At 42.3% G+C, this 15,991-nt stretch overlaps 1 protein-coding gene across 1 annotated transcript in view; it reads right to left on the bottom strand.

Annotated features, from left to right (window-relative positions):
- Nucleotides 1–15,991, bottom strand: part of HMCN1 (hemicentin 1) — a 1,183,532-nt gene that overhangs the window by 293,011 nt on the left and 874,530 nt on the right. The window contains exons 76-77 of the mRNA XM_086956029.1: nucleotides 10,402–10,523; nucleotides 7,657–7,821 (exon numbers count right to left, since the gene is read on the bottom strand). Coding sequence (XP_086812155.1) covers nucleotides 7,657–7,821; nucleotides 10,402–10,523 — 287 coding nt within the window. The remainder of the gene's footprint in view (nucleotides 1–7,656; nucleotides 7,822–10,401; nucleotides 10,524–15,991) is intronic.

Raw genomic sequence — 15,991 nt, 5'->3', positions numbered from 1 at the left:
CATCTCCACACACATTGACACTCTCCGCAACCCATCCACTTTCTGTCCACTTAACACGATTACCTACAGCAACACGCCTCCCCACTTTAATAATGACACAACCAATTCCTTACACACTCATCCTTCCTTAATTGTCCCGCCCGACATGGACCAAACGCCCTTACCGCAGCATCCTGGTACTCACCCAACAACCCCAGAAATTAACATATCTACAAACTCTCCCATCTCGCCCTCCCCACCCCTGCCCACCTCTCCCCATATTCATCAGTCTAATATCCCAGTCCTCTTAGGAACTAGCAGACTCCCCCTTCCTCTGACCTCCCCGAGACCTCCCCAACAACTCAGACCTATCCCCCCTGTCCCCCCTTACAATCACCCGACCCCACTCCCCTATGTTGCATGCTGATCAATTGCCGCTCCGCCTCATGCCATGCCACTGAGATTGCAGAAACCATTCTCAGCGAAGACATTGACATCGCATTCTTAACTGAAACCTGGCTCACCGCCCTCTCCACCTCCATCCTCGACTTACTTATTCCCCCCGGCTATTCTATCATTAGGAAAGATAGAATAGAACAAACAGGAGGAGGACTTGTCTTAATTTTTAAAGCTGAACTCAACATCTCACTTGTCCCCTTCAAGATCCTTCAACCTTTGAATACCTCTGCGCCGATCTCACTATACCTGACTCCCCCTCCACCCGGCTGCACACGATCTACCACCCCCCGGGTAATAACATCCCCTTTACGGAAGAGTAAATGACTGATTTTATTATCCAAGCGTCACTCTCACACCCTAACAATCTCTTCCTCGGTGACTACAACATCCATTGGAACAAAAAGAATGACCCTGCAGTCATCATATTTAATGACTCCATTGACGTCACCAATATGACCCAAATCTGCCACTCTCGTACCCATAACAAAGGTGCCACCCTTGATGCTATTATGACCAGCTGTGATCTGGCCTCCTTATCTAACATACTTCCGGTTGACTGGTCTGACCACTACCTAATCCTTTTTACCATGAATAGATCCTTTCCTCGCCTCACCCCCATCAGCACTTTACCAAAGAAACCCACACGCAACCTTCACCTCATACCCCCTGGACAATTGGAATTGACAATTAAGAACCACTTACTTCTTCCCCCACTCTCTAACAGCACCACCGATCTAACTAACCACTATAATAACTCTATTCAGAAGCCCTCGACCAAATTGCTCCAATCAAATTCAAACAACAAAAAAATATCCCTCCTAAGTCTTGGTTCAATACTGATCTAAATAATCAAAGACGGACCCTTAGACATTCTGAACGGGTCTGGAGGAAGCATCCAACTGTTGAGAATCTAGCTCTACCTAGAGCTACTAGAGCCCAATACAAAAAACATATATTCAATGAAAAAGCCTCCTTTCTCCGGACTCAGCTTGATCAGGCGAGAAACCGCCCTAGAGAACTCTTTAGCATTGTTAAAAAACAAACTTCCACGGGCCCTCCCAAAATTTTAGCCTCTACCGACAGATGTGAAGAAATTGCAAGCTTCTTTACTAACAAAATCAACTTGATCGAACTATCCTTCTCTTCCCTCCTGCTCTCACTCCAACCTCCCCGCATCCAACACACCCTCTCCACCACCTCTAATTCACCTTCGCTCACTATCTCACACCTCTCAATCCCTCTCAAGCCCTTCCTGCTCTCTTTCAACCAGACCCCGTTCTGGAACAAAACCCCCCGGCTAAAAACAATGCCTCGTGGAGTGACTTTAGTCCAGTATCCGAATCTACGATCACTAATATCATTACCAAACTCAAACCTTCCTCCCACTCCAAAGATCCTCTTCCTGCCCATCTGGTTCAAGAACTTAATTCTATCATCGCACCTGTATGGCCCAAAATCATCAACTCCTCTCTTTCCACTGGCTGCGTCCCCGCCTCTCTTCAACTTGGTCAAATCACACCCATTCTAAAAAATCCCATGACCGACCCCAATGACCTCAATAACCTTTGCCCTATCTCTAACCTTCCATTCCTCTCTAAAGCCCTAGAGAAATGTGTCCTATTGCAATTAGATAAACACATCATCACCTACAATCTACTTGATGCTTTCCAATCTGGCTTCAGAAAGGGATGTAGTACAGAAACTGCTATGCTAAACATTACCGACGACATCCATCGCTCACTAGACAAGGGGGAATCCTCAATACTAATCCTCCTTGACCTCTCTTCTGCTTTTGATACTGTACACCACCGCACCCTTCTCAACATTATTAAAGCTCGATTTGGCCTTGAAGGTAATGTTTTAAATTGGTTCTCCTCATTCCTTCATAATAGATCATAACAAATCAAGCTCAACCACTTCCTCTCTAAACCCCAACCCGTCTCACTCGGCGTCCCTCAAGGATCCATCCTCTCCCCAACCCTATGCAATCTGTTCATGGAACCACTCACTCTCATCCTCAAACAAGCCAATATCAGTTACCACCTCTATGCTGATGACACCCAACTATACTACAAGATCAAATCCCACAAAGACATACTTCACCTCAATGACACCTTGACTAAAGTTCAAACCTGGTTCCATCGGAACCATCTCAAACTTAACCCGAAAACAACTGAAATCATACTGTTCTCCCCCAAAAACAATTCCCTTCCCATCCAACTCTGGATCAATGACATCAAAGCTCTTAACTGTTCACTCTCCACTTCCAATTCCGTTAAATCACTAGGCATCAGTATTGACCAGAACCTTAATCTCATTCCCCTCATTAAAAATGCAGCAAAAAGTGCTCTTTTCACCCTTCTACACCTTAAGAAAATTAAACCATTTATTCCAGTAGTCGACTTCAAGCTTGTTGTCCAATCGCTTGTCCTTTCTAGGATCGACTATGGTAACGCAACTCTGGCCGGCACACCTAAAATCCATCTTGCTCCGATCAAATCTGTCCTCAATCTAGCTGCGAGACTCATCTCCGACTGTAAAAAATTTGATCATATCTCCCCCGTCCTCAACAACCTCAATTGGCTCCCAATAGAAGGAAGATCCACTAATAAGATTGCTTACATCACACACAAAGCTCTCCACCAAAACACACCTTCTTACCTTTCAACCAAACTACACAAAGCAGGATGCTCCAGGTCCCTGAGAAGCACTAACTCCCTTGTCCTTATCCCTCCCAGACTCAAATGTCAAAAGACCCAATCCCGTGCATTCTCTGGCAACGCTCCTACAATTTGGAACTCTCTTCCCAAAGATCTTCGCTGCAACCCCTCTTACTCTCTCTTCAAAAAAAGAACTCAAAGTACTTCTTCTCAACAAATACTGGGGAAGCTAATGCAAGCTCTGCAGATTACACTTTCATTATGTATTTTTGCTTTATTATGTATATTTGCTTTCATTTTGTATATTTGCCTTTTGTTTTTCTGTTTCCCGCACAAGCATTCGTTGATTTTCACCTCCATGTAAAGCGCTCTGATACTCTTGGGTCCAGCAGCGCTATATAAAACCTTTGAAATAAATAAATAAATAAAATAAATAAAAGGCTAAGTCACACAAAAGTCGGGAGATCAAAGATAGGACAATGGGCCATGCCTTGTGGTACACCCCGGAACTCCGAGACCTCCGCAAAGAATGCAAAAAAGCGGAAAGACTGTGGAGGAAAGACTGGCTACATAGTAATAAAGACACCTACAACATAGCGGTAAGACGCTACAAATCGGCCATTAAACTAGCCAAGACCACCTTCTACGACAACAGAATTAAAAATGCGGCCAATTCGGCCAAAGAATCCTTCCTGATAGTTAAGGAACTGCTCAACATCCCCTCAGCTCCCGCTGCCTCTCTTCCCCCTCCGGACAGATGCAAGGACTTAGCCTCATACTTCGATTCCAAAATCACGCGGATCTTGGAGTCCCTTCCCCCAATCAGCCCTCCCATCCCGGTTGATTCAGACGCCTGCTCCACCAGCCCGCGGCTGTCCTGCTTTAGAGGAGTCTCCCTCGATGAGGTTACCACCACGCTGGCCAAAATGAGAAGTGGATCCCCCCTGGACCCGGCACCCGTCAGATTCTTAAAAACCGTTTCTCCCAGTACCTCACCTACCATTAGGGATCTGATTAACACATCTCTTGCCCAAGGCATAGTGCCCTCCTCATGGAAGAGCGCAGTTGTCAAGGCCTTGCTGAAAAAGCCCAACCTGAACCCGGACGATATGGCCAACTATAGACCCATTTCGCTCCTTCCCTGCATCAGCAAGGTGGCTGAGAAATTAGTCAACGTGCAACTCTCCCAATTCCTCGAGACGAATAAAATACTACGTCAGTCACAAACCGGATTCCGACCGGGCCACGGCACAGACACCGCACTCCTCTCCGTCATCGAGGAGGCTAGGTGTATCCTGGATTCAGGAGGATCAGTGGCAGTGATCCTCCTGGACCTCAGTGCCGCATTCGACACGGTGCACCACCGTGTCCTCCTCCATCGCCTGGCCAAGGCAGGAATTGTGGGAACCGCACATGCTTGGATCAAATCCTTCCTCTCGGGTCGCTCATTTCAGGTGTGGGACGGCAACTCCCGCTCAGACCCCCTTCCGCTCACATGTGGTGTGCCCCAGGGGTCCTCGCTTAGTCCCACCCTGTTTAATGTCTACATGGCCCCGTTAGAGGATGTGGTTACCCCCTATGGGATAAAAATAGTCAATTATGCCGACGACACCCAACTCGTCGTCTCTCTTTCCCAGCTGGACAACAACCCTGAAATCCTACTTAACTGCCTGCAAGACATACATACCTGGATGTGCGAATCCTCGCTGAAGCTTAACGGGACAAAAACAGAAATCATGCTTCTGGGCAACAAATGGTCCTCCGTCCCTCCTTCAGTCTGGCCGGATTCCTTCGGTGACATCCCTACGCCTAAGACAGAAATTAAAACACTGGGCTTCTGGTTGGAGCAGGACCTCTCCTTGAAGACCCAGGCAGTCAAGACCGCGAGGACCTGCTTTGGCCTTCTCCGTTCAATTCGCAAGATCCTCCCCCTCCTGCCCCCCCTGTCCAGGAAACTTCTAGTTCAAGGGCTCATACTAGCACGTCTGGACTACGGCAACGCCGCATACCTCGGCGCTCCTGAAACCACCCTGGCCAAACTCCAGCGTGCACAAAACGCCGCGGCGAGACTCATTCTCAACCTTCCTCCCAGAGCCCCTACCACACCGGCCCTTAAATCTCTGCACTGGCTTCCGGTCCGCCAGCGAGTGGAGTTTAAGGCCATGTGCATCACGCACAAACTCATCAATGGGGCTGGACCTGCCGCCCTCAAAGATATGATTACACCTTATAAAGCCCACAGAAACCTTCGCTCGGACAACGAACATCTGGCCACAGTCCCAAGATTCAAGAAGTTGCGTACCGGTGGCCGCCGCTTCTCGGTCAAGGCCGCCTCTAAATGGAACGCTCTTCCTCGCCTGCTGCGCCTGGAACCTAGCCAAGCACTTTTCCGCAAAAAACTCAAAACCCTCCTCTTCCCCAAATAGTTCCTGGTTTCCGCCTGTCCTGGATTTTACATTCTTATAGCGCGGGGATGCCCTCGGGTCACCAGGCGCTCTATAAATCCCAAAATAAAATAATAAATAAAATAATACAGTTCGTCCTGCGACTCAAAAGTCTTTTTCATAGAAAAATAACCTACAAACATCCAAGCCTAGTACTAGATGGCAGGAGTATTGGGAGCAAGTACAAACATTCTTAACATTGCACTTAGGCATCCTGAAGTGATCTCACTGTCAGAGTCTGAGAGTGTGGCTCAGTCTCTAGATGTTTCTCTTTCTGTTCCCCCCTCTCTCTCTTCCTCTGTGCCTCTTTCTTTGTCTGTCTTGCTCTCCTTCTCTTTCGCTTGCTGCCTGTCTGGGTATCATTTTATCTCTCCATTTATCACTCTCTCACTGGATCTTTTGCTCTCTCTCTCCCTCTCTCACAAACACCCAGACACACCTTCTCCCTGTCCCTGGCTGTCTCTGTCTTCACTTTATCTCAGTCTGCCTTACTCTCTCCATCTCACTTTTTATACCTCTGCCTCTCCATATCTTTATCTATCCCCCTCTTTTGTAGTGTCTCTTTCTCCCCTCCTCTTTTTCCCTGACTCATCTCTTGTTCGTTCTCTGTTTCTCCTCTTGCAGTCTCTCTATCTCTCTCTTACTCAAATACACAGACACTCTGGCAAACTTTGTTTCTGTTCTTTTTTGTCAATGTCTCTGGTGATTTCCATGTATTATGTCTTCTCAAGAAGCATGTAAATTATTAATCTTATACAGTCAGTAACAAAGCTGTGCACAGTACACTTTGGAAGTCACCTTTATAAATATGTGTTCATTTTTCATGACATTCGCAAACCCTACCTCACATTTTTTAAACTTTGGACTCCACCTTGACCAATAATCCCTGGACACATGGACGAAATAGTATTTGGGCCCTGAGTCAAATTTCCATACATTCTGTAGCAGCGTGACAGAACGGCCATTGAGAGTTACATGACATCATTTTACCAAATGGGGGTAAATAACCTTAAGGGTCTGATTCACAAAGATAAACTTACAGCTATGTGTAAGTTTACAATTTTTTAGGTATTCCTAAACTATGAGTTAATAGTACGTTTACGAATGCGAAGGCTCTGCATTCGGGGCAGAGAACTCCGCACATAAAGAATTACACTTACATAAACGTACACAAAAGTATATGTTTACCGTTGTAAATTATGCCCCAAGTGATCTAGGGAGAAATGTTCAAACAGACAAGTCGCAAATAGTGTACACACATTTTGACCTTTCTTTGATTCTGCGATGTGCCCTATGTACTTAAAGTTTGCAACCTCAAAATCTGATCTGTAGTAGTAAGGAGTCTCTTAATGACTGCCTAGTAAATATTATTTAGGCAATCACAATTTGTGACTCCCTGTAATTGGCTACAAACACAATGATGTGGCCTGCAAGGAACAATGGACCACCATCTATGTGTTTGCATTGCCAAATTGGAAACGTATGTTTTATACAGCAGCTCTTGTTTCTTATAGAAACTATTGTTGCCTTTCAAATAGGTTGCCTGTTTGGGAACACATCATGGGGAGCAGGTAGTGGTAGTGGTCCTGTAGAATACTTATATTGGTGCACAAAATCCTCATTTACAGGAGAAAGATTTATGAGACATTGTATTTTTTCCAAGATAAAAGGCCTCTACTGGTTGAAGTTTTGAAAAACAAGGTGAAGTTTTGAAAAACAGTTCACGAAATTTGCAAAGGAAAATCTTTGCACCTTTTCATGAAACTGATTCTGACCTGAAGGATATGTGGTCTTAAAAGTCTACTCGATGTTTCAACATCCTTCCATTTTGTATCTATAGCAAACCACAGAACACCTTCGTAAGGAGCAGACATCCAGAAAGCCATGGTTTGCTGCACTAAGTAGAAAAAGATGCCAGGGTCCATAATGCAAGCTAGTAACAAGGATCTGTCTGAGACAGTCTTAGCTAAGGTGATGTGGGTCCCTATCATCTTTGGGCCTGGGCACCATTGCATATGCTACTCTAATAATAGCTAAACCCTTGAGGCCACTGCAGCAATGACTAGCAATTCACATTCTAACAGAGTTGCAGGTGTAGATGTCAGTGCACGTACCCGTTGAAAGGATATTGTAGCCATGTCCTATTGGAAGGAGCTTGAACCCGTTCTTTGTCCAGTGAATCGAAGGCGTTGGCACTCCAGCTGCATTGCACGTAATTACTACCGGAGACAGCTTGGTAACTAAAAGGTCTGTCACTTCATCTGCTATGGAAGGAGGCACTGAAATAAAGTTAAAAGTAGAACAGTAATGGATTATGTGCCTTTTTGCCCATATATCAGTGAAATAACATTCAAAACAAACATCCTCATGCTCTACAAAGCCTTTTGTATTACCAAAATACACCCATAGCATGAGCCAGGTGCCCACGTTATTAACTTCTTTGTTGAACTGGCTTGAATCACAATCACTAGGATCACGAAAAGAAAATGATATTTCACAGGCATGTTTTCTGAATTGTACTTCTTGCATTCAATTTAAAGAATCCACAAAGGAAAACACCATCATTAGAAGTGAGAGGGTTTGAGAAACTGGATTGTGATGAAGAAGAAACAAGTTATGTACCCATAACAAATGTTTTGCAGCTTGCATCCCTTAGATTCACCTGTTATATCATTCTGTTATCTTACTGGTTGGAATAGAATCTTGTTTTATTTATTCAAAGTTAAAATGTCAATCTCTGCCCCAGATGAGTCTCAACTTGCTCTCTATGTTGCTAATTTGAAAACTAGAATACCTCATATTGTAGACTTATTTTAAAGGGAAAGCACCCTTTACCACGCAGTCTTACCATGTAGTGCCTTTACAACGCAGGTACAACAACGAACGCATCATTACCATGTGTTCTTTTAGCATGCAAGTTGTTTCAAATACTTGCTTTAGGGAACCTAACTCCAACAACTCGTCTAGATGTTACACAGACTGGAGTTGGAATAGTAAATTATACTTTTCTAAAGTCCTACGCTTCTCTAAGGCAAGTTGTTTGTTGTAGGACCCACGTTGTAAAGGCAGCATATGAAACGCTTGCTTGGTTCTGTCATACAATCATTTTAAAGATGAGGAAGGAGTTTTACCACTCTGTGTGAAAGTTCTGTGGTAATTAGGAGCTTTAAGAAAAGTGTGGATTGCAATTGGAAAGTCATGCAGGGGGTTACCTGAGGAATGCAGGGGGCAGTAAGTATCCATATTCTGACCCCTCTTTCTCAGGAATTCACAGTTTGAATATAGTCCTGAAATAAATTCTTAAGGGATTCTCACAATGCCTTTCCTCCATTTTAGAACACTCCATATGTATCCAATAAAGACTGTACAGGTGACAGAAAACAGGCATAAGGGAATCCCATAACGTAGGATGCGCTGAGCTCCATCTCCATTCTTCTTTTCAGGATGTGGATGGGGGATAGATATTTTGAAAGTTCCAATCACTCAGGTAATCTTCAGCTTGTGACTAGGGGCCAGATCCACAAAGGTAAACTTAAGCAATTGGTTCACACGTAGACCAAACGTCTCGGTGTGCGACTTTGGGAATTCAAAAAGTGCATTTATAAGTACAATCTTTATGTCCGCATTCTCTGGGAGGAGATCCGCCCCGAGTGTGGACATAAAGATAGTACTCGTGAATTCCCGTAAACTTAGACGTTTGGTCTAAGTTTAAACCAAACGTCTAAGTTTACCTTTGTGAATCTGGACCTAGATGTCCAGGTGTGCCCGACTCCATGAGAGCTGGGAAAGTGGCCACCAGTGGTAACGGAACTTGGTGTTGGCAGCTGCTAATAATTGCATCCATTTGGATACATTCAGATCCTGAAGGGTTACTTGCAGTGGAAATGTTTGATGTTGTTTTACAAGTTCCAGCAGATGTTCCTCTGTGAATGTGCAGACACACACACACACATATACGCATGCACACTCTATCATTCTCCTCTTCGCTCTGTCTTCTGTGTGTCTCTCCCACTTTGGAACAGTTACACCATGTCAGACAGAGAGCGAAGGAGAGTGAGGTAACCCATTTATCACCCATATTTTCACAATCATGGTAGAGAAACGCGTCACTAGCAGTGATCTGCAGGATATCATTTTTCACAGACGGGGTGGCCTAAGAGAGGAGCCTGTAAGGCTTATGGTATTTTATGTAATATATCTGAAAATTTGTACTCAATTGTTTGTTCCCAATTAAAGGAAACCTCTGAAGGACGAGGGTCACCCAAACCATTGTGAAGAAATACAGGCTTGCTCAGTCCTTGTGCTCATTTGGCTTGATGTGGGGATTATACAACAGTAATTTCCAGAACTGTTTTAGCTTCAAGCCCAGTCCTGGCCATGGGGTAGAAAGGAGTGTAATTGAGAGGACTGTTGTTTCCTATCATAACAGAGGTGCACATCCAGTCAAATGAAGAGCTCCAACATGTAACAGGATTGTGTAATACACTTTCTAAATAAGTTACGGAAAGTGCAGCTGCTTATGCACAGTTAAAGTCTTCTGAGCTCCCACGGAAGCAATGATTTTTTGTCTTAAATGTCTGTACTCATTACCTGATGGGGTGTGTGGAAAAAACGTCTTTGTTCACTCAAGAGACCCCTAAATCTCTTGAGAATGTATGATGTACCATTTTTGCAAAATTTTCAATGATGACATGCATATATATAATTTGAAAAAGTTTATCACTTTTAGCGTTGGAAGGGACTAGCATCCTTATATAAAAAAAGGCTTCAGATGGACGTACAAAGTTTAGTGTCACTCGAAATATCTGCAATAACTGTCACACATACAGTGATAGTCAACTTCACACTCTCTGACTTACCTTGAACAGTTAGGTCGATAGATATTTGATCTTCTCCTGCTTCGTTAATTACCACACACTCATAAACCCCTGTGTCTTCTACAGTGGGTGAGATAATCACCAGAGAGCCAGAGGACAGAAGCCTAAATAAAAGATTAAAAATTATTGCAGCAATACTTTAATGTGTGAGATTCAACAAATATCGTCATGTAGGTCCCATATACTATGCTGCAGAATGGTCAAAAATAATATGGCCAGACCTTAAAGTGGTAAATCTCTACAGTGAGGTAGAACTTCCACACATACTTAACTGTATGTACATTTAATATCACACATATGGTAGTACCACTAAGTGCTCAACATGCTTCACATACATTTTACTGACCTTATGTGTCGTGCTAGCATGCTGTCCATGTGATCCCACTATTGACATAGCTCGTAAATTGATGATAATCAGACTGATAATGTGACCAAACACAATTGTACATTAAAGAGTAATGTCTAAAAGGCTACAGAGAACCTAAGGCAAATCAGTCTTGACCCGTTGTCTCATGGGAACAGTCCAGACCAAACTGCCAAGCCAGGTTCTCCCTGGACCAGAAACAAGCATCCTGGGACAGGTTTTACCCCGAGTGGGACGGGTATGCCCAGACGTGGGTCCCATGCTCTCCATGCCACTGGATTCAAGCAAGCCGGGCTGAAGACGGCTGAAATGCCAGAAACTGGTCCAGGGAAGGCATGGCTTGGCAGTTCGGACTGGACTGTTCCCATGAGGCACGGGGTCAGACTGATTTGCATATGGCCATGTCTGAACTGGGGTGGTGTGGAGTGCAAAAAAACGATGGATTTAGCTGGAGTGAATGTATGACATTGTTCTGCATTCTGTCCATTTTGCGGCTGATAAAATGGGCATACTTTCTAGTAATTGGAGGGGGTAATGAGAATTAATGAAGGGTTTAGGGCGAGGTAGGGAGGGGTTTCAGGACAGGTTAACTTGGTGTTTAGAGAAGGACATGGAGCCACTCACAAAAGAGTAAGCCCATTGATATTCTCAAACTCCACTTCTAAAGTTACTAAGGCCAAAAGGGACCCCAAAAATTTAATAAATTACTCTAGCTCAGAACCGGAGTAGGTCCATCACCTTACATGACAAACCAGTGGTACTGCAATAACTTCCAATAGAAAATAATGGCAATAGGCACTTAAAATAAACCCATAGGGAAAAAATTATAAATCAAATTATTTCAAATATTTAAATAAATATGATTTAATTTTGATAAATCTAAACATAAAACATTTTTTATTATAAAACATTTTAAAAATGGTTTTAAACTTTTTAAAGCAATTTAACTAACTTTCATCAGAATATTATTCAATTGCCTTTAATTATTTCTATGCATGACTTTGAATAATGAACAATATTTTTTAACTTTAGGTGGGAATTTATTTTTCAATTTATACTTGTTTTTATTTTGCTTAATAATTAAAATGCTTAAAGATTTAATAGAGCTGTAACATTTTTATTCTACAATTGAAATAAATGTATATAATTATTTTAGATTAATACTGAACATACAAATATTTTTAATAATTGTTTTCAAGTAAAATAAACATTTTTAAATGACCCTGTAATTTACCATAGGTAGACTCCATAGGCAGGGTTGAGATCTCCTTAGGGTAAAGTATAGGGGAAATTAAAAAAGTTTATCAAATTTTATAATAAATTAGTATAATATTTGTATGTTAAATATTAATGTAAATTATTTTTATATAGTTATTTTAAATGTATAACAAATAAAACAAATGTTACAGCACTATTAACTTAATTTTAAATTCAATATTTAATTATTTAAAATATTAAATAAAAAAACACTTTTCTGAAGTTTAAATTGAAAAATAAATTTCCACCTAAAGTAAAAAAAATATATTACTTATGCATTAGCAGTGATTAGAAGTGATTAGAAGAATTAATTACAAGTAATGATATCATCTGTTAATGCAAAATGATGTTACATTTATGTATAAATCTCAAAAAGTTGTTAAAATATTTTATAATTAAATAATTAGGTTTTATTTTTAGATATTTGTATTACATGAAAATATATTTATTTATATTTTTTATTTATATTTTTATCTATTTATTTTAAATCATTTAAATTAATTTAACAGTATTTCCTAAGAGGTTGAGGTTGTATTTTGAGTCCCTAACTCCATCATGTGCTATGGTGTGTTGCAGTATTAGTGGTTGGCGAAGTGTGCTGCTGGAATTACCACTGTTCCTTTAGCTGTGGTAACTTAAACATGTAAATTTGACTCTACGCCCTTTATCAGGGGCTGGAGATTTGCAAGTCTACACTTTTGAGTAACTTTACATTGCGATTTTATTAATAGCCAAAAGTAATTAGGTTTCTCAAAAGTGTAAGAGTAAATTGCATGTGTAAATTACTCACAAGTGATACCTTTGTGAATAGACACATATGTTGCATCTTTTCCTACAGCAGTTTGCAACCTCTCGCCTTCCTATCTGACCACAAATATTAGCCTTTATGCCCTGTCCTGTATTCTCTGTTTGACAACTCAGTGCTGCCCCTTACAACATTGAATACTGACAACTAGAGAGCACCTATACTTAGTGCAATGATTATTAGTCCAGAAAAGAGAACAAAGTGCTAGCAATTACATATAGTAAAGGTAATATAGTGTGATTGTATTATTATGGGATGTTGCAATTGGATTTTATCTAAGCCACACCTAGCCAGTGGTAGGAACATGTTCTGATCCGACTGTTCAGTAGATGCTTAAACTCCATTAGGTTGTTCTGATGAGAAAGGCAGAGAAAGAAGATAGCTGAAGATCAGTTTCTGGTTGTAGTAGTTAGAGCTAACAGGACAGATAGATTCTGAGGATGACAATAGAAACGTTTTCTTAGGGTAGATAGCGATTCCCCCAGCTGCAGCTAAGAGTGAGAGACGGCCACTCTCCACACCATCCGAAAAAGTAGGTCCCATCCTATAGTCGTATGTTACCTAGGGAAACCATGGTGGAATGAGCCTGTGGAATTTCTCTGAGCTCCCTGTTTATATGTGCATAACAAATTTGAATGCATTCTGCAATTCATCTTGCTATGAAGTTGTGCAGGTAAAAAAGGAACAAAAACCTGGGACAAGGGGTGCGAAAATCTGGAGAGGTGTGTTTTTTTTTTTGCAGTGTGGCACAGTGGTCTGTTTTCTGGTGTCCCCCCACTTTTGAAGGAATGGTTTGAGAATATTGGGATTGATTTCCCATTCATATGTGTTTTGATCATGCTAGCTGAGGAGGCCTGCAAAATCTTTGGTTGTACCTGGAAGGCATTCTTAAAGGAGGTGAATTTTGTGACTGGGTGCCCAAAACACATTTGTTGAAAGTTCTGAGACATAACTAACAAATGAGTCTGCATTTGTTTCAGAATGAAGTACACAATTGCAAGGCTGTCAGTGTGAATCAAGACAGTTATTTCCTGGAATATAGTGATAGAGCTACCACTTTAATCTTTAATACATTGTTGTGCAGATATTGTCCTACATTGCTCCTTTCCCCTAAACAGTGAAGCTAAAACTTAACTTTAGGGAAATGCTAACAAAATCCTACCAGCAGTCCGAACTTCAACTTCAGTTTATGATTAATCAATTTTTAATCTCTTTGGGACTCATTTACTATATTTTGACGCAAGGCAGCACAGCAAGCCTTCCTGCTGCTCTGCCATGCGTCAAAATAAAAGGGCCAGATTGCGCTGTATCTACAAGATACAGCGCATTGAAAGTATCAACCCCCGCAATGATGTTGTGCGGATGAGGTTCTTAAACCATGGTTTGGTTACCTCCTAATCCCATTACATCCCTGTCCTGAGGAAGACCCGCAGGCCAAGGCTCGGCTTTCCTATGTGCCACAAGCCGAGTCGAATCGTCGACAAATTTATACCCCTGTACCTGGACCCGACCAACACTTATCTATTATGTGCCTCACATGATAACAATTTGTGATAGTAATAAATGATGTAAATAGACCTTGTAAAATATTTCGGGCCAGGCCATTAAGATTGATATGTTGAATCAATCCCACATTGAGCTTTCCTATTTTTCTTCATATCCTTCTGGGATTAACTTCCTGCCCGCCAACCTTTGAGTATTTTTCTTCTTTGCATGTTCCCCTTGGAGCAACCTCTTCAAATGTTATTACATAAAATTTGAAAAGTTTAATTGATTGGAATAAATTAATTTTGTTTCATACAATTATAGTTGCTGCACATCTTTTATTATATAAAATTTCGTCTGCAGAAGTATTGTTCTCTCCAAGAGCGTGGTATTTAATTAAGCTCTGAACCAAAGGAAATTGTAATTGATTTTACTCAAATTATTGATTGGTTTGAGGACCATTGTTTTCCTATACCGAACTGTACTCAGGTCCACAAACTCGTATTGGGTTAACCCCTTACCTGTAATGGTATCTACAAGATACGGCTAATTTCTGCCCTTCTCCCCTGTGCCGGTGTACAAACAGAAGCCGTGCGCCAACGCAGACACCCTTGAGCCACGGTGCAAAGGTGCCTGCGTTGCAGGGGTGATTGTTGTTGTGCAGGAATGGACACCTTCCTGCACAAAACCAACCATTAATGGCGTTTTGCTCCTATGTGTGCTGCAGAATGTACCACACGTAAAAAGAGAAAAAAATGAGGAGAAATGAATGTATTTTTCCTTGTTGCGCTACTCCTATGCCTCCCCTGGGGAGGCGTAGGATTCTGACGCATTCCTAGGTTTACAACACTTTGTAAATCTGAGATTGTGTGAGGTTCCATGGATTTTCCATTGGAACACCCACTGCAACACCGATGGAATTCTCCTTTCAAGCAGAGCAATGCGTGAAAGTGACCCATATTTACACAGTGGTGGCTCCTCCGTTAAGGTGGAGGAGAGTCGCCCCACACGATAAATAAAATGATAATAACATAACGTTATTATCATTTTATTTTGATGGTACTTGCTCAGTTTTTGGGCTGGGCGGACAGCCAGCAGAGGGAGGAGTGCTACGTGCACTTAAGTGCGCATGGCAATTTGGCTGGCCGTCTCGGGCCGGCCAAAACATCATGCACACTTTGCATGTTCTCTGCCCAGGCCGCATTACAGTCTGGGTGGAGAACATGCCCAGGCTTCCACTTCCTCTCTGAGCTCCGAAACACAGCCCTCCGACCAATCACAAAGCTGCTATCAGCAGTATCATGATTGACTGGGACAGACTGGGAGCCTGGGTGCTTTCTAGTGCAGCGTCCTTGAAGGAAGAAGAATAGAGTGGTGGCGGCCAGGTAAGTACCATTTAATTTCTTTTTTTACCTTTCCCACCAACCCTCCCCCACCCACCCCACCACCAAGGCCGAATAGCAGCAGCCACTGTATTTACAAGGGCATGAAAAGTCATGCAAGGTGAAGTTATGTGGCCTGTAATTAAGGGCAGACACACTGCGCCACCGGTGCGTCCAAAAAAAGTCACCCACCGGCTGCTCAATGGGCTTGTAAATAAGCTCCTTTGTGTGCACATGAGGGAATGTGCTACTTTTGTTGTGACTGCTTGCTCATGTCCT

The sequence above is a fragment of the Lissotriton vulgaris genome, chromosome 1_1, assembly GCF_964263255.1.
Source record: "Lissotriton vulgaris chromosome 1_1, aLisVul1.2, whole genome shotgun sequence".
Classification (NCBI taxonomy): domain Eukaryota; kingdom Metazoa; phylum Chordata; class Amphibia; order Caudata; family Salamandridae; genus Lissotriton; species Lissotriton vulgaris.
The sequence above is the reverse complement of the archived record's forward strand: the minus strand, read 5'-3'. Positions and strand labels throughout refer to the sequence as shown.